Source organism: Rattus norvegicus, chromosome 4 (genome assembly GCF_021556685.1).
Source record: "Rattus norvegicus strain SHRSP/BbbUtx chromosome 4, alternate assembly SHRSP_T2T, whole genome shotgun sequence".
NCBI classification, from domain to species: Eukaryota; Metazoa; Chordata; class Mammalia; order Rodentia; family Muridae; genus Rattus; species Rattus norvegicus.
In genome coordinates, this window is record NC_141537.1 from 68,667,709 (window position 1) to 68,686,685 (window position 18,977).

Genomic DNA, 18,977 nt, shown 5'->3' on the forward strand with positions numbered 1-18,977 from the left:
AATTATCATAAAATTACTTCTGTATTTCATATCAAAATTTGAAATTCTCTAGCAATAGTAACCTACTACCTGAATACAAAAATATAGCCTGTTAGAATCATAAGCAGCAGTATTTCTCAGTATTTCCACAGCCAAACCAAAAATGCTTATGAACATGACCAGTCACAGGATGGCGCACACACAGAGCAGAGACAAGCTGTGGGAAGAGCTGTCATCAACATTCCTCCTCCAGGTGAAACGACATGGGTGGTCATCATCCCACCCAATGACACATAACCCTTGGGGCGCCAGGCATACCAGTGCAGTGCAGTCAGGTCCAGAGTCTTCTGAATCAGAGACATCAGAATATTCTGATGGTCTACTCCTGAGTTCCGACTTCACACTTGGAAATATTCCTGGTGAAGAAGAGGGGATAAGAAGCAGTCATGACCTAACCTCTAAAGTGTACCAAGTTCAAGGTTACTTTCTAGCTTCACACCTCTCCTTCCTTACTGATTTTATTTTCCCATCTTTTTCTAATTGTTCAAAATAGAAACTGATGTATGTCCTTAGAATATTTGTGGTCGGGCTGGGGATTTAGCTCAGTGGTAGAGCGCTTACCTAGGAAGCGCAAGGCCCTGGGTTCGGTCCCCAGCTCCGAAAAAAAGAACCAAAAAAAAAAAAAAAAAAAAAAAAAAAGAATATTTGTGGTATTGTTCCTTTCCAGAAAAACAAAACAAAACAAAAATTGTTAAACTAAAATGAACTACAAGCTGCTTCTGACTTTCCCTTTCCCTTGGTTTTCTCACTAGAGAAAAAAAGGGCAACTTTCAAAGCTCAAGAGAATTTATGGACCATGGTTTCAAGCAGTTTGTAGTCTGGGCTCTTAGAACACTACCTTTCCCTTCCACAAGCCCAGCTGCAATAGCAACTGTTGTGTCAGCTCTCAGTGATGGACTGCCTTGCCCTGAAATATAAACAAAGAACTACCAACTACAGAGGACTAGGTTTACTGGGAATTAGTGAAAACTGATATATTCAAATTAAATTCAATAATATTCATTATGTAGAACACTTTCATCACAAAAATAAAATATTGATTTTAATTATTCTTTAAATGGAAAGCTATATGCTGTTCTTAAAAACTGTTCAGGAATTAAGACTTTATTCAGGGGCTGGGGATTTAGCTCAGTGGTAGAGCGCTTACCTAGGAAGCGCAAGGCCCTGGGTTCGGTCCCCAGCTCCGAAAAAAAGAACCAAAAAAAAAAAAAAAGACTTTATTCAAAGGAAAAAGACTTCAAGAAGAAGGTGCTATTACTACAGTGTTTGATATTCCTATTATTAATCTGTCAATAACCAATAACCAGTAGAAGCCTCCTATTGACAGGAATCAAATAGCATCACACTACCTGGATTCCCACTAGATACAGATTAGCCAATCAGATATCTCTTAACTATGAGAATGAAAGACATTCTCATATTTACCATATGTGAAGTTAAGTTAACCTTGAAACTCATTTGGGACAGTAGAGGCTATAAAGCATTATGAGCTTTTAAATGACTTTAAAAACAGTGAATCTATCTAGGTCTTCTGACCCTAGCTGGTATACTTAAATTCACATTCAGCACCTTCCTGATCAATGAACTACTCAAAACATACTTCAGATTTTCCAGCAGTATTATAAAATGCCAACATTTTCAATCCTACAACAATTCAAACACCAGCAAGTTACCTACTGCCACATTAGCAAAAGGTTGAAAACATACTGTTAAGTGGTTTTGGAGATCCGTCACTTTCTGCTGCCTCTCTTCCTGAGCTCTGTTCTGTCTTCACGTTTGCCTTCTTTGTTGGTTTCTTGTCTTCTTCATTTTCACTATCTGCTGTATAAAGACTCCGATCTGCAAACAGCTGTCTCTCATCTCTATGCCACAGAGGAAAAATAACTGCATCAGAAATAGAGCAAGGATCTGTATTCCCTTCCCCTCCATTCAGACCTAGTAGAGAATTGAGACCCTTCTCTCTAATACAATTGGCTATTCAATAATGTAGGGGTTACATGGACAAAAGGATGACCCACCAAAAGTTAATCTGACACTGTGATCTACTTTACATACTTAATTATTCTTCCATTTGTCAGCAGTAATCGCAGATCATTGTCTTTTGCTCTCCATTCAGGTACCGTGGAAGATGGCTGAAGATGTTTGTTGAATTTTCCATTCAGTTTAGAGCTCAATATGTCCTTAAAGTATAAAACAGAACTGACTTAATATCCACCTTCAGGTGGGCATACTCAATTGAAAAATACTTTACTGTCCCTCCTTCCATGCTCCTGCCTGCCTTGTAGAGGGATGGGGCAGCCATCTAGATTTGGGGCTATCTCAGTCTCCCATCATCCAGAGCTCCTCATTCCAACACATGCAGAATGGCTCATCTTTCAGCAGGGCAATTTAGCAATAAAGCATATTTTTTAATGTAAAATACAGAATCTACACAAAGTAAATCCAAACACAGGCCCTTTTGGGGGGTACTAAAGGGCTGGGGTCACACAGCTTTAGGCAATCTCATGTTCCTTGGCTGTTTCTACTTCCCATTAACCCTAACCTTGACCTCATTCCTTCCCATCAAGACTGCATCCATACTGCCACCACAGGCCCAAGAGCCACCACAGATAAAAAGAAATAAAAGGAGCTGGTTTTTTAATGTATAAAAGATTACTTCCTCTTTGAGATCTTTCATAGTAAGTTCCCAAAATAACTATATGGGTTAAGTAGGTTCAGAACCACTTAATCTTAAAACAACATAATATCAAATATAAAAATATGTAAGGTTGTAATAACTATGTAACTTTTAGTATTTTAAGTCAGCAATACCTCTATCGTACTTTGAATTAACTGTCAATCCTCTACTTATGATGTAAAATTATGGATGGTGCAAATCCTATCACAAACTCAGTAGCATGGTTTATAAAGGTACCACTACTCCACACTCTCCATGATGTACCATCATGCCCATCTTGAATGCTACTATTTTAATCTATGTCCTATCTTCCAACTAAGACTCTGATAAGACAGACCTACATAAAGGCGAGTTTGCTTGTTCTGGCATCTTTTTCAGAGTCCAGAAGAGCACATGATTATTTGGATAAACACTTAATAATTTTATTTATTGAGTTCTAAACAACATGTAATTAATGAAATCTAGGCACTGTTGGCTAGAAAGACTAGACTTCATGGTCTCCCGTAGACAAAAATATCAGTATCTAGAAATCTACAGTAGAAACCAGCTGGATTGCTACATGTACGATCGAGTGCTTTTTCCATCCTGATTGATATACTTGCCTCCTCCCATGGACACATCTCTAATCTTTTGAGGACTTCCCTTGTATGAAGCTCAAGGATGTCCAGGTTAGAAGGAGTTCGGACATTATGATCTCGAAGTCTCCTCATCTTTCTCCGGGAATGACCAGGTGGAGATGCGTCATTTGAAGGCCGTGAAACTGGACACACAGAAGGGATTCCCTGAGATTTAACTGGTTTGCCGTTTTCCTCCTGTAAGAATTAAATGCAGAGCATGTTTTATAAAAAGGCTTCTATACATATACCTAACTAAACAATCGACCATAAAAATAGTTTAGAAATCAAAGTACATTCTACTTAATTATTTAAGACAAAGTTCAGCCTCAGATTTCCAGATGCCTTTGTTCCCCTCTCATCCACACATTTTGTGAACAAGACATTTCCTTGTGTTGTGTTATTTGGAGATGATGTTTTTTATGGGGTGGTAGGAGGGAGCTTGGTTTAGCTTCCTAAGTGCTAGGATTACAAGTACGCACCGCTACCCTGATCTTCCATCTAAGATCCATAATATTAAATTAGAGTTTGGCATCTTCAGAAATGACACTCCTGTTTACTCAACTATTAATTTTGAGTTTATTCTGTTTTTGTTTTACTGTGCATGAGACACACATATATGTACATATAGTTACAGATAATATTCCATATATTTTTTAAACATGTTTATATATTTTATATGTGATAAATTTTTGATTGGGGATGCATTTACATGCCATTACCACCAACTCTTTAATATATTTTTTACTACATTTGAAAATACACAAACTACTGTATCCATGGATAGTTAACCTGACATTGTGGCTTTCTTAAGGGTTGGAGATTTGGCTCAGTGGTGGAGAGTACATGCTTGACAAGCACAAGGCCCTAAGTTCAGTCCCCAACACCAAGAACAAAGAGATGATTACCATTTTGTAGATGTATAATGCTTTTCATTCTTGACATTGGTTATAAGCTGACCTGTAACTGCTGAACTATGTCTCCAGCCCCTCCCATTCTACAAACAGTCCTAATGTAAAATGTTAAGTTACAAGATGGCTTCCAATGAATTTCCTCTTATTTCAAACTACACACTAACCAAACTACTTTCCTGAAGAACTGTTTTTTTTTTTGTTTTTTTTTTGTTTTATTTATTCATTTATTATATATAAGTACACTGTAGCTGTTTTCAGATACACCAGAAGAGGGCATCAGATCTCTTTACAGATGGTTGTGAGCCACCATGTGGTTGCTGGGAATTGAACTCAGGACCTCTGGAAGAGTAGTCGGGTGCTCTTAACCACTGAGCCATCTCTCCAGCCCCTGAAGAACTGTTTTAATGAAAACCCCCTTTTTCAATACCGACAAAAGCTCTCCAATAACTTAAAACACTCCGTCACATATTTTTATGGGCCTTTATCAATGTCATTAACCTCTCAGTTGCTCCAGTCTTTTTGGCCAATGACTTCCCGAATTATTCTTTCCAACCCAGCTTCACTCAATCACTGTTTTATACCTTCCTCTAAGTAGTTCATAGACATTTGTCTCTTGGTAATTAAAACTAAATAGATCTAAACATAAACTTTTGTTTGAACTTTTGTAGGTATCTAAAAGAATTTATAGTAACTGGAACTGCCTCTGTTGTTTTATAATAACACAATACTCTAAATTTCTCTGTAAGACATCAGAGACCTAAAATCTGTAAGGCTAATTTGGCTTATCCTGTTTCTTCGCTGTGTCAGTGGTTAAATATCCATAGCACAGTGGCTGACCTATTTGGTTCTCAAGGCAGATAGCAAGGCAGACACAAGATCATCGCTATTCTTACCTCTATTGCTCGAATTACTTTAGAAAGTTCCTTAATAAGATGTCCAGGTCTAACATTGTCTGGAATTTCAAAGGCATGTTCAGATACAAGCTGTATTTGAAGCAATAAAGATAAGAAAACCAAAGTCAATTAAATATAAAAAGCTCAGTCTACTTTATAAAGTTCTCTGTATTTTAAAGACACTACCAGATATTATTAATCAATTTTCAAGAGTTTATATACTGGGTAGAATGTCACCTAAGGAGACCACATTATTGTAGCCGATTAGTGGTGGCACATGCCTTTAATCCCAGCACCTGGGAGTTCAAGGCCAGCCTGCTCTAAAGAGTGAGTTCCAGAACAGCCAGGGATATATAGAAAAACCCTGTCTCAAAAACCAAAAAACCAGAACCAAAAAGAAAAAAGGTTAAAATGGATTTCTTTCTCACAGTGAATCTTATTTATAATGTACTCTACACCTCAAAACCTGCTGTGATTCTAACTACAACTAGTAATAAAGAAATTAACCCTAATATTTAACTCAAAATACATAAGGCTTATTATAGGGAGGGAATACTGGTACTAACTAATCCTTGTTTTTAATGGAAAGTATAATTTGAATAAATTTGAGTTAAAAGTTTAATAGTCAAAAGCAAATGAGAAAAAGATACTGTTAACAGGAACAAGAAATTAATTAGTAAATGACCAAATCTACTAACTATAAACTAATACTATTTTTATGTCTAATTACAAGTATTAATCTCAGTATCTAATAACATTTTACTTTTTGATACATACTAATTTCTATTTTTTTGTTTATAACAGACTTTTTTGTTTTTTGAAACAGGGTTTCATTGTGTAGCCTTGGCTATCTTGGAACTCCGTCTGTAGGCCAGGCTAGCCTTGAACTCGGAGATCTTCTTGCCTCTGCCTCCCAGGTGCTGGGTTTAAAGGCATGGGACTTGTTTTTAGTAGTATAACTTATTGAAACAAATTAGTTGACAACAGTAATATAGATTAGTGCTAACTCTGTGTTCTGATACTGTTATGTACACTTGGTAAGCATGAACTCATTAATCCCCTCAATATCAGAGTGACACAGATACTTGCAGGCTGGATATCCATCATCTGAGATACTTGGGATATACTTTAGATTTGGAGGTACTTCAGATTTGCTCAACCTTTTACAAGTTATGATAATTATTGCCACATTACAACTGAGAGAACTGAGACACTGGGTTAGGTAATAAAAAAGGGATACAACATACTACTAAGAGACAAGGCATACAGCTTTCACTTTATCACTTACATAACATTACAATCCTTATGCTTTTCCTCCTCATACACACGATATAAAATCTAACAGTGGTAGGCCTGTTTCACTTTCCTGTATGTTTCTAGTGTATCTTGCCCTAACAGAGCTGTAGCAATAATTCTAACGTAAAAGGAACATGAAGCTGCAAGGACGATAGCCTTTGCTCCCCAAATACATCCTTTTTAATATTTATGATGATGGTGGTGGTGGTGGTGGTGGTGGTGGTGGTGGTGGTGGTGGTGGTGTGTGTGTGTGTGTGTGTGTGTGTGTGTGTTTGTGTGTCTGTGTGTCTGTTGTGTATATGCCAAGGCACATGTGTGGAGGTCAGAGTACAAGTTTGTGGAGTTTCTTTCAACCTCCCCATTGGTCCCTGGGATTGAGCTATCTGCACGCTTACACAGCAGATGCTTCCTAGACCCCAACATCTTGCTGGCTCTCTTCATTTCCTTTAATAGCAAGATTTTGTTTTTAGTTGATATCAAATCTGGAAATCATCAATACATACAAATTATCATTTATATTATTTAGTATTGCGTGTGAAGTAACATGGGGTTGAAGTAAGAGTTCAAAAGCTTATCTGAAGGAGACAACGGAAACATTAATCTTTAATCAAATTGTGTAAAGACATGCTACAGAAGCATAAGGAAAGTAAAAGTAAACACTAACTCCAAATGCAGATTTGGATGAACTCTTAGAAAAAGGCTGGGATAACAGCAAATAATTGATCCATGACGAGGTCCTGCCCCTTCCTTTCCCTCATTTTTATATAAATCTACCATTGTGGTACAGAGCAGGAACTTGGAGTCTCAGAGCCCAGCTTCACATGCTAGCCATGCCAGCTCTCTTGGAAAAGTTACTTACATGGGGACAGCAGCAGCACCCAGACCCCATACAGCTGCTCTGAGACTAAATGAGACCATACATGGAAAGACAAAGCCCAGTGCTTTGCTAAGAGCTCAACATGGCTTCTTTTTTACTCTATTTGCATGCTTGTTTCTTAGTGTCTTAAATATACTTGCATTTTATTTTTTTCAAGAATAAAGAAAAGCTAAAGTTCTTTATTCTATAACCAGAATGAGTACGTCTGTATATATCATAGAGTTCAAACTGCATATAAAGTACAATTTCCATTCCTTTTACAACTGGCATATAAATGCTACCCACACAACCAAAGTTGTTTTCTTAATCTTACACCAAAAAACCCAAACCAAACCAAAACCCCTAAAACTAAAACAAAGGCACAGCAATAACTTACTTCCTTTTTCATCCATAACTTTAAAGCAGTGTGCAGCGCTTTCACTCCCTGGACTAAGTAAGTTTGAGGCTGGAAACCATCTTCTTTCAATTCTGTTGGAATAAAGTGGGACAGGAAAGGAAGTTAAAAGTGTTGTAAAGTTTATAAAAGAGAGATGATCTTGCCACTAAGCTAGATCCCTAGTTAGAAAAAACTGCAAGGACAAAAATGGAGAAGAGCCTGAGTAAAAGGAAGTCCAGTGACCGGCCCAAAGTGGGATCCAGCTCAAGTGTAGGCCCCAAGGCCTGACACTATTACTGAGGCTGTGGAGTGCTCACAAAAAGGGGCCTATCATGACTGTCCTCCAGAAGACCCAACAAGCCGCTGAAAGAGTCAGATGTAGATATTTACACCCAACTAATGGACAGAAGCTGCTGGCCCCTGTGGTTGAATTAGTGAAAAGCTGGAAGAAGCTGAGGAAGAGAGCGACCCTGTAGGAGGACCAGCGGTCTTAACTAACCTGGACCCCTGAGATCTCTCAGACACTGGATCACCAACCAGGCGGCATACACCAGCTTAGATGAGGCCCCCAATACATATAGAGCAGAGGACGGCTGGGTCTGGGTTCAGTCAGAGAAGATGCACCTAACCCTCAAGAGACTGGAGGCCCCAAGGAGTGGGGAGGTCTGGTGGGGTGGAACAGTTAGAGGGTGGACTGGGAGGGGAATTAAAATCTGAAGTGTAAAAAAAAAAAATTTTACCCAGGCAGCCAAGGCTACATAGAGAAATCCTGTCTTGAAACCCACCCACAAAAAAGTGGGAAAAAGATGCCAAGCTTTCAAAATAAAGTAGAGATAGCCAAAGTAATATATTAATAAAGCATCATTTCAACACATTCAAACATTCAACTTGCTAGAAAAACATTTAAAATTTGCACAATAACAAGCCTGAAATATAGAAAACATGATAAAACTACAAAATACTATAAGCAATTTCACAATCACAGTGGAATATTTCTAGCAAAAATAATAAAGTGGACTGAAAAAAAGGTAATTCAATTCAAGCAAATATAACATTTGATTCAACAATCAAATAGAATAGTATACCTAGGAATTGCAAAATGCACATTTTTTTTCAGACATACTCAGCACATTTACAGAATCATCTATACCCCAGGATCATAAAAAGGGGGAGAAAACGGAAAGGAGAAAGTACAGTCCAGGGATACAGTAAAGTTCCTGGAGAGCTGTACAGCAGAGTTGAGAGGGACAGTAGAGCAGCACAGCAAGGGAGAGAGGAACAGTTTTATACAAGTTACAGAAAGCAAACAAGCTAGATGCAGGTAAAGACAGAACAAGCAAGAGAACAAGGATTGCTAAAGTTAATATAAGGCCAAGCAGAACAACTCAGGAGTGGCCAAGAGAGAGAAGCCAGCTTGAATCAGTCAGCTGGGAGAGGAGTTTGAGCCAGAACAGCTGAGCTGATCCAGCCAGGGTTCAGAAAGAACTGGAAAGGGTGAGCTTACTCAGCAGTGAGTCTCGGAGACCGAAACCATTCTAGGCCTAGGTTAGATTGTGCAGAGGCTAGGAGCATCCAGATTAGGCCTAGGTTAGCCAATGGAGGATTACATCAAGCAAATAAAAGAACCTTTTTACAAGACTGTAGAAAATAATTTTTATACCAATTTTTTATTCAGTAACCTTGTTACATATATAGATTTATATATACACATACATAAATGCTTTTTTGTTTTAAAAGAGAGTGATTAAAAACTCAAGTGTGGTAATTTTATATGTGGTCAAAATTTAGGTAAGTTAATGCAAAAGCAAAATATTTCAATAGCTGTTATAATCACTGGTATGAAATACAATCTGGAGGTTCATGCTATTTATACTCACTTAACCCATATCATAACAAGTGTTACAGCATCAGGGTTGGCAAACAGTCCACAAAATAAACTGGAAGTAAAAGCTTAGTGGTAAAGAATGTACTGTGAGGTATGAACTAGCCATTCCTATCTCCAGAATGAATGCCTATAATGACAGCCAACACACACACACTTGTGTGCACCTAAAGAAAGTCACAGGTACTCTCTACTCAAGATAAGCAAAAACAAATTAATTGATGCTTTGAAAAATGCTGTTTCAGAGCTAGGATTATAGCTAAGTGGTAGAAGACTTGCCTAATATGCAAAAGGTCCTGGGTTGGACCTTTGCAATAAAGCTGAACCATATGGAATTGCCAGTATTTGACCATTCTGAAATATGAAAATAGCAATTTTACATGTTCTACCATGGGAATAATTATATACAATAGTATGTTATTTTCATAATAACACTAAACTGCAAAATACCTAGGAATAAATCTATGCAAGTGCAAGGTTTAACAACATTGTAAAAGACACTAAAAAAAAAAAAAAAAAAAAAGGGCAGGTGCTCCATGATCATTCTTCAAAAAATTTAATGTTGGGCCAAGTGTGATGCACATGCTTTTAATCCCAGCACTTGGTAGGCAGAGGCAAGCTAATCTCCGAGTTTGAGGCCAGCCTAGTCTACACAGTAAGTTCCATACACAGTGAGAACCTGTTTTAAAAAAAAGAACAAAAAATCCTGAATTATGAATGTGATAGACCTCACTCAAGATTTTTGAACTGTTTTATGTGAGGTGATAAAATACTAGTTATTTCTAAGACTAAGTTGTTGCTACAGTTAGTAACAAGATTTCATCTCTCAGATAAATGTCTATTTTATTCTCAAAGGTTAGTGGACCTCAGTAGAAAACATCTGGGTAGGGGTTGGGGATTTAGCTCAGTGGTAGAGCGCTTGCCTAGGAAGCGCAAGGCCCTGGGTTCGGTCCCCAGCTCCGAAAAAAATAAAAGAAAAAAAAAAAAAACATCTGGGTGGAGGGATAGACAGAATGAACAGAATGAACATGGACTAGTAGAGCTTCCTCTGGCTAACCAAGTGATGGACTCTTGAGGTCCCTGAGCCAAAATAAGAGGAAAGATTCAAGAAAAAGTACTCTACCACTCAAGTATAACTTTTAGTCCCTTACCTAGAGAGTTCAGGACTTACTTTTATTTCAAAAACTAAGACCTTCAAAAATATTTTTACAAATGTATGATACATGTTCTTGCTTTCTGAGACTTGAACTTGAAGAGTATGTTCAAGAGAAGAAAACAAAAAACAACAACAAAAACAAAAAAACAAAACGTGTCACTGAGAAATGAGTACGACTCTGCACTCCACTTCCGTTCTTTTAGCCAAGAACAATACTTGACAGAGTCGGTGTCTACACTGAAGACTCACTGCTACAGCATAGGCTGTTCTTGTGTAGTCTCCGTCATCTGGGGACCCTACCCATCATACACACCACTAAAACTGTCACAGCCTCTATCCTGACACTGTAGTGCAAAAGCCATTGTTCTCACCTTCCATTCAAGAGACAAAATCTTTGTAAATGTATTTTTAATAATTTTGTATGTGAGTGAGGTCATAGTACAAATGCAGAATTAACTGCTTCTCACCGTTCACTCCTATATGGTTCCAGAGTTCAAACTCAGGTGGTCAGGCGCATATCGCAAGCACCTTACCACTAAGCAGTATTACTAGCCCCTTCTTTTCTTTTGAGGGAAACAATCCCATGCTATACTAAAAATACACTTTTGGTTGTTACTTTTTTTCATCTTTTCTTCTTATTTAATTATTAACTGAACAAAGAAATAGATGTCTAGACTCTAGATGACTGTGCCATCTGATCTCCTGAGAGTTAACACTACAATAGTTCATCATTTGGGGCTACAGAGATGGCAAAACACTTGCAGAGGACCCAGGTTCAGTGCCCATCACCCATATGGTGGCTGTGGGGTTTGAATGAAAATGGGTCCCAAGGCTCACAGGGAGTGGCATTATATTAGGAGGTGTGACCTTATTGGAGTAGACATGGCTTTGTTGGAGGAAGTGTGTTTGGGGGTAGGATTTGAGGTTTCAGAAGCTAAAGCCAGGCCCAGTGTCTCTCTTCCATGCCTGCAGATCCAGATGTAGGTATCGTGTCTACCTACAAACAATAATGCTCCCACCATCATGACAGTGAACTAACCTTTGAACTGTAAGCCAGCCCCAGTTAAATGTTTTGCTTATAAAAAAGAGTTGCTATGGTCATGGTATCTCTTCACAGTCACAAAAACCCTAACTAAGACAGTGGCCGGCCCATACCTGCCTGTAACTCCAGTTCTGAGCAATCTCACGCCCTCTTCTTGTATCAGGTACACATGGTGTACAAACATACATACATGCAAACATCTATACACATAAAATAATAAAAAAAAGTATTAAAAGGTTTCACCATTTGCGAATTAACTAGTAAGACAAATTATATTCCAACTAGCACAGAGAATGGAGAAAAAAAAAGAAAATGAGTTCGAATTTCCAATTTGACTGCTCAGACATTAAATCAAAATACAAATATATCAAAATCTGAAGTTGTACCCTGTACAAAAAGGATCTTCAAGTCTAAATATAAAAAGATTCCTTAAGGGGCTGAGGATTTAGCTCAGTGGTAGAGCGCTTACCTAGGAAGCGCAAGGCCCTGGGTTCGGTCCCCAGCTCCGAAAAAAAAGAACAAAAAAAAAAAGATTCCTTAATTCCTTAAAATTACTGTGTGTTTGTGTGTGTGTGTGTGTGTGTGAGTTAGGGGGATTGAGCAATAGGGCCTCAGTCCTGCTTACTAATGAGCTACACTATATCCCCAGCCCTCTTTTTCCTTTGAGACAAAGTCTCACTAAGTTGCCCAGACTGGTCTTGATCTTGTCATCCTACCGTTCTAGCCTCTCAAATGACTGAGTAGAACTAAAGATTTGTACCATTGGGCCCAGCTACAAATATTCTCCTTCAGTTGGTTTGCATACTAACATGTCAATTAAACTAGCTAGTGTAACAGTCACAATAGTGATTGACAGCACAAACATTCAGAACACACAAATCATTCCCCCCTCTTTTCTCTTTTTTTCTTCCTCCCTTCCTTCTTTCTCTTTCTTTCTTTTCTTAATTATATTGAGATGGGGGAGGTCCCAGCTGGTCTGGGATTCACTACACCAGGCTTACCTCAAACTCAAGAGCTGCCTACCTCTGCCTCCTGAGTGCTAAGGCTAAAGGCCTGCACCACCATGCCAATCCTCCACCCTCTAATGTTTTAGACAAGTATCTCAGAACAAGTGTTAGGTAATAGGTATAGTTAGGTAATAAATAGTCTGTGACACAAACTACACTTTTGAGAGAAAAATACTAAAATGTGTGCAGGCCGTTCATCCACTAAATGAAATGATTATTTCCCAGTAATATGTAGGGGATTGTTATACACTAAATATTCTAAGGTAGTGGTTCTCAATCTATGGATTATGCACCCTTTTAACTGGGTGGTGTGGTATATCAGATATCCTGCATATTTGCAGTATGATTCATAACAGTAACAAAATTACAGTTTTTACATAGCAACAAAATACTTTTATGATGAGGGAGTCACCACAACATGAGGAAGTATATTAAAGATGGTTGAGAAACACTGCTCTAAGTGCTAAAAAGATCCTTGTCAGGAGGAAGGGGAAAATACATATTTTAAAAGGGAGTTGGAGGGAGCCAGACTAGAGATGGCTCAGCAGTTAAAAAGAGTGTATTTCTGGGGTTAGGGATTTAGCTCAGTGGTAGAGCGCTTGCCTAGCAAGTGTCAAGGCCCTGGGTTCAGTCCCCAGCTCCGAAAAAAGAAAAGAAAAAAAAAAAAAAAAAGAATGTATTTCTCTTGCAGAGGACCCAAGTTCAGTTCCCAACACTGTACTCACATGTGCAACTCCCACCACACACACACACACACACACACACACACACACACACACACACACACACACACACACACAATTACAGATAAAAATAAAACGATTTTAAAGTGGAGGATGACATCTACCAAAGGGTATCCCTAAAGGACTCTATAATCATACGTCTTATCACAGAACAGAGTGTGCAAATCACTCATTACCTTTCAGGGTTTCCAGCAAACTTTTGGCAACAAACCAGCATATGGCTTCAAAGAAAGGAAATTTGAAAAGATCTGGTGTTTTTAGTCTTTTTTCCATCTCGTAACACCTAAATGAATGAAATTTGAAGAACAGTTAATATTAATGTTAGCATTTCAAAGTTAAACGAAGGTAATCAATTGAAAATAAGCAGGCCATAATAAATATGAAGGACTGTATACTTACCTAACAATATCACTTTTTGACAACACTGAGCTATGACTTTATTAAATTTGACTTTGATAGTCTAACTAACTAACAATTACATTGGGGCTAGCTGATAGTAGTGGTGTAGGCCTCTGATCCCAGCACTCAGGAGGCAGAATCAGGCAAATCTCTGGGTTTCAGGCCAGCCTGGTCTACAAAGTAAATTGAGGATGGCCAGGGTTACACAAAGAAACCCTGTCTCGAAAGAAAAAGAGTTACACTGGATATTGTAAAAGATCACTTCACTTCCTGGGATTTGTATCCTTATTTTGACAAAGGGGGATTCTATGATAGTTCCACTAATAAAACAATGTTTAAAATGCAGCTAAACATTCATTTGTTGGACAACACTGCAGTACCCACCAACAATCTCTTTAGGCTCTGCTAAGCATTAAAGATCAATAACATACTGGGCACTAGTCAAAGTATAAAGATAGGGACCATAGTTTGCACAATATTGGTCTTCTGTTATATATTCCTAACAACAGCACATATAGTAGTCATCTCTGTTCCAGAAATAGCTCAGGTACAAAATAGTTAAAACGTATATGGGTAGGTGTACAACCTACCATGGATTAAAAGCCTTTACTCTGTAGCCTTTACATCTCTTTTGCTAACTTCAACGGCCAAAACATTAAGGGCTGCCATGTACACACATAGTTGCAGGAATTACCACGTTCGGGGAATCCCAGTGATCCATGGCTTTCCAAAAGGTACTTCCCCTTTTCTAAGCCATCACTCAGTATCCATCATGAAGTATTGTTACTATATGTAATGTGGCTAACAGTATACGCTTTCTAGGTACGGTAAAGGGACAAAGTTAGCACAAAGGTCGAATGTCATCAATAAGTGAAATAACTGTTCATCCTTTACCTGCATCAAAATATAAAAGTGTTTTGACAGCAATCCTGACTTAAGGATTGTTCTAGCTCCAGATTATACCCGAATCTGACTAATTTAATCATTCTCACAATACTAGTTTATAGATAAAGAAAAGTATATTTTATAAAATTTGAAATGTGGGAGTTATCATATTGAACAAGTTATTAATTTTATTTTACATTTGGAAGGATCCTCCAAAAGGTCCCATTCCTAAAAATTCTTCAAGGCCTATCTCCACAGGATCTCAAAATGTATTGTACTTTTTTATAACAAGCATAAATGTTCAGTGACACAAACCTGAGCTGCATGCCAATGTTGAGGTTGTGCAGAAAGTTACCTCCAAAAGCCATACAGTCCTGAGAAGTGAGCACAGCATGAATCCACCCTGAAACACACAGATCGGTGATGTTTCAATCTCTAAACTAAACAGATGTTATCTACGTGTGAAATAAATAACTCAAATACCAATATCAAGTTACTTCTCAACCTGGCACTAAAGAGGTTGGTGATTACTATAACTGACTGACTCACTCATTTAAGTATTTATTAAAGGCCAATGATATGCTAGGCTTTGTGCTAAGTCTACTTTTGTTTGTATAATTTAAAAACAATCACCTTTACAATGAAAGACTTTATTCTGAGGCTAGTCAAATCTGGTTTGAATTAAGAAAGCACATTTTCGGGACTGGAGAGATGGCTCAGAGGTTAAGAGCACTGACTGCTCTTCCAGAGGTCCTGAGTTCAACTCCCAGCAACCACATGGTGACTTACAGCCACCTATAATCAGGTCTGGTGCCACATGCAGGCAGAAAGCTGTATGATGTATACATAATAAATAAATGTTTAAAAAAAAAAGGGGGGGGGTTGGGGATTTAGCTCAGTGGTAGAGCGCTTGCCTAGGAAGCGCAAGGCCCTGGGTTCGGTCCCCAGCTCCGAAAAAAAGAACAAAAAAAAAAAAAAAGCAAGCACATTTTCAATTTGAGGAACTACCAAACTTCTCTCTACTTCATTCCTCAAGTACTGCTAGTGTTGGTTGGCAGTGTGAATGAGCACCAGGCCATAGACTCTCCAGGCCAGCACTTTTGAGAACAGTAGGCTGGGGTGACATAATGGTTCTAGGAATTCTGATAGCAATCCTGACCTAAAGGATTGGTCTAGCTCCACAGGTAATACCCAAGCCTGACTAATTTAATCATTCTCACAATACTAGTTTACAGACAAAAAAAAGTGTATTTTGTGAAATTTGAAATTATAAAATCAATGTGAGTAGTGCAATATGCTCCCCAAGTGTCACCAGGTAGTATCCCCTGAAAGGAATAAGCAGGGGACAATCAGGGAACACAAGGTGACAGGCTGCTCCAAAAGAAGGAAAGGCAGATCACCAGCATCTAAATGGATGGACACTGAACCTATAAACATTAAATGCTGACAATCAAATGTCTTATTTCCCATGAAAAGTGTTTCAAAATGAGAGATATTTCCTATAGATTATACCTAGCTTTTTAAATACTGGCAGACTGAACATAAAGACATAAAAATACAAATTCTGGTGGGCATTCATAAAGGTAATAAATCATGTCAAATAATCAGAACCAGAAACTAAAATTCCATTATTTAAAAAAATGTAGTTATACATGGTTTTGGCACTATTTCCGGGAATACAACTTCATTGGACATTAAAAAAAAAATAACATTATTTTTAGAAAGTCTTTAAGTTCCTAATCATCATGTCGGGGGAAAAGCCCACTGCTTAGAGCAGTGACTGTCCCAATGCAGTCTTCAGACTAGTATCATCAGTCAGCGACTTCTTAGAGATGCAAACCATAAGGCCCATTCTGTGTCAAAACATTAAGAGAAAGGCCCAGAAGTCTGTCATTTACACTAAGCTTTCCTGGTAGTCCTGATGCTCCATGAAGCTAGAGAGACCCCCAAGCTACACCAATGTTGATGAATTTCAGCTGTCCCCACCTCACATGTACTGGTTTGCACTTGTGCCTCTAACACTGCAGTGAGTACATGCACACTTTCTCATAAATTATCTTTGAACTTCTTCCTTATATCCTACAGTAGGTCACTAAATTGACTTTGCAAGAAGCTTATTTTTTATGTAGGATATTCTATAATTTACGAACATCAAGATTTTAAAAAGGATTCAATGGAAAAATGATTAAATGGCAGCACTAGGAGAGGGTCTGAAGGTGGTAGCCTTTCAAACCTACACATAAATCTTAATACTTGTAAATAATGACCTATTCATTTAGTCAAGCTTACATTTATTAGTCTACACCAGAGGCAGGGTAAAGAGCAAGGCATGTAGTAACAGCACTGTGAACCCTAGAACCATTAGGTCACCCGAGCCAGAAGAACACTGTTCTCAAAAACGCTGGCCCAGAGAGTCTATGGCCTGGTGCTCATTCACACTGCCAACCAACACTACCAGTACTTGAGGAATGAAGTAGAGAGAAGTTTGGTAGTTCCTCAAAGAATTAAGCACTGATAAATAATACAACAAAACAATTCTATCTGTTATATACTCCAAAGAATTGAAACAGAAACATGTCTATACATAAAAGTTTGTACAACTGTTCAAAAAAACAAAAGTGAAATCAACCCAAATGTTCATCAACTAATGAATAGGGTAAGCAAACTATGGTATATCCTGGAAAGGAATATTGTTATGCCAAAAAAGATTGTTTTATGTGTTCTATGGCCTGGATGAGCCTAGGAAATATAGTAAAAGAAGTTACTCACAGCTGAGCATGATAGCACATGCATATAATGTCAGCATTCAGGAGAAGCAAGACATTTTCAGCTACACAGTAAGTTCCAGGCCAGCCTGGGTTATATGAGACCCTCTCTCCAAAAACCAAACAAACAAACAGACAAACAAAAAACAAAAACCAACTGAACAAACCAACAAAAAAACATAACGGAAGAGATAGAAAAGTAGACAGAGGGAAGAAACTAGACACAAAAGGAAACATATTAATTGTCAAAATGGACAAATGCATGCAAAGTGTATTAGCAGTTGCCAGTGAGTCAAGGAAGCAGGGAATGGCAGCATCTGTTAAAAGGTATGGTGTGTCTTTTGAACACAATGAAATTATTCTCCACTTAGATGATATTGATAGTTGTATGATCATACTAATCTATAAAAAAATCATTAAACTGTACTATTTAATAGGATGGTGATCAAGTCCTCAAATGTAAAGGAATGTAAACAAGTAAAAAGTTCTTGGTCTTCCTTGTGTAAGGACATAAAAGCTACATTCTTAATACATCAAAACCAAAGTTGGTTTTAATTACAAGCCGACTCCATGTGACTATCAACTGATCTAGACCAGAAGGTGGTTTTTTAGTAATAGGTCCTAGGTGGGAGGTGAACAGAAGATGAGAAGGTAAAGAAGACAGAGGGTCTTGCACAAGCTCTGTCTTATGCCAAGCAAACTTAAGAAGTACAGCATCTTATATATACTATTTCCAGAGCAGAAATAGGACAAAGTCAGCAACAACTATTATGCAATTGAACTAAGCACTAATCAAACAATGTTACAAAAGGGGAACATAGCTCTCAAGAGCTTTGTTAGACAGAGCACACAGTGGCCTTGGGATTGGTAACTATAGCCCTGTAAGGTAGAAGAGTCCAGCACTCAGGATCCAAAGCAACTCCCCCAAAGTCCCAGCCTCAGGCCATTTCTGGCTCCGCCACAAATGTTCCTGGTTTTAGATTACGAACTTTGTTCATTCTCCATGAATCGGGGCTTCAGGGAAAGCCTTGGATCAGCCCAGCCCTCAACAATCAACCATGGGGAAGTAGGAGATGAGATTAAAACCTTACCTGTAGGAACAAATAAAGTATGTCCCTGCTTTACCACACATTTGTAGCATTTATCTACTTTATCTCCAAAGAACACCTCACTCTGGGTCACAGATGAACTCCAAGATTCATAGAGTGCCAAATTTTCATTTGTTGGCTTTATCAAATAAAAAATCTTCTCACCCTAGAAGGAAGTAATCATACTACTTTGAAAAAGAAAAGCCAATCTCAGGATGACCTATATTGGTACATTTTCCCAATAAAAGGATATAAATTAAAATTTAGTAAGATTTTAAGTTTAAAAAAAAAAATCACATTATCTGATAAGCAGCTAATTCACTA

General features: G+C 38.1%; 1 protein-coding gene across 3 annotated transcripts in view; it reads right to left on the minus strand.

Moving 5' to 3' along the window:
• The window catches only part of Kdm7a (lysine demethylase 7A), a 64,990-nt gene that overhangs the window by 10,472 nt on the left and 35,541 nt on the right, over positions 1 to 18,977 (minus strand). For 2 of the 3 annotated variants that reach the window (NM_001428919.1, XM_087659235.1), the window contains 9 exon segments: positions 298 to 395; positions 1,747 to 1,901; positions 2,095 to 2,219; positions 3,319 to 3,528; positions 5,138 to 5,227; positions 7,687 to 7,778; positions 13,693 to 13,799; positions 15,116 to 15,203; positions 18,657 to 18,819. In NM_001428919.1, the coding sequence (NP_001415848.1) occupies positions 298 to 395; positions 1,747 to 1,901; positions 2,095 to 2,219; positions 3,319 to 3,528; positions 5,138 to 5,227; positions 7,687 to 7,778; positions 13,693 to 13,799; positions 15,116 to 15,203; positions 18,657 to 18,819 (1,128 nt within the window). 3 annotated transcript variants of the gene reach the window in all.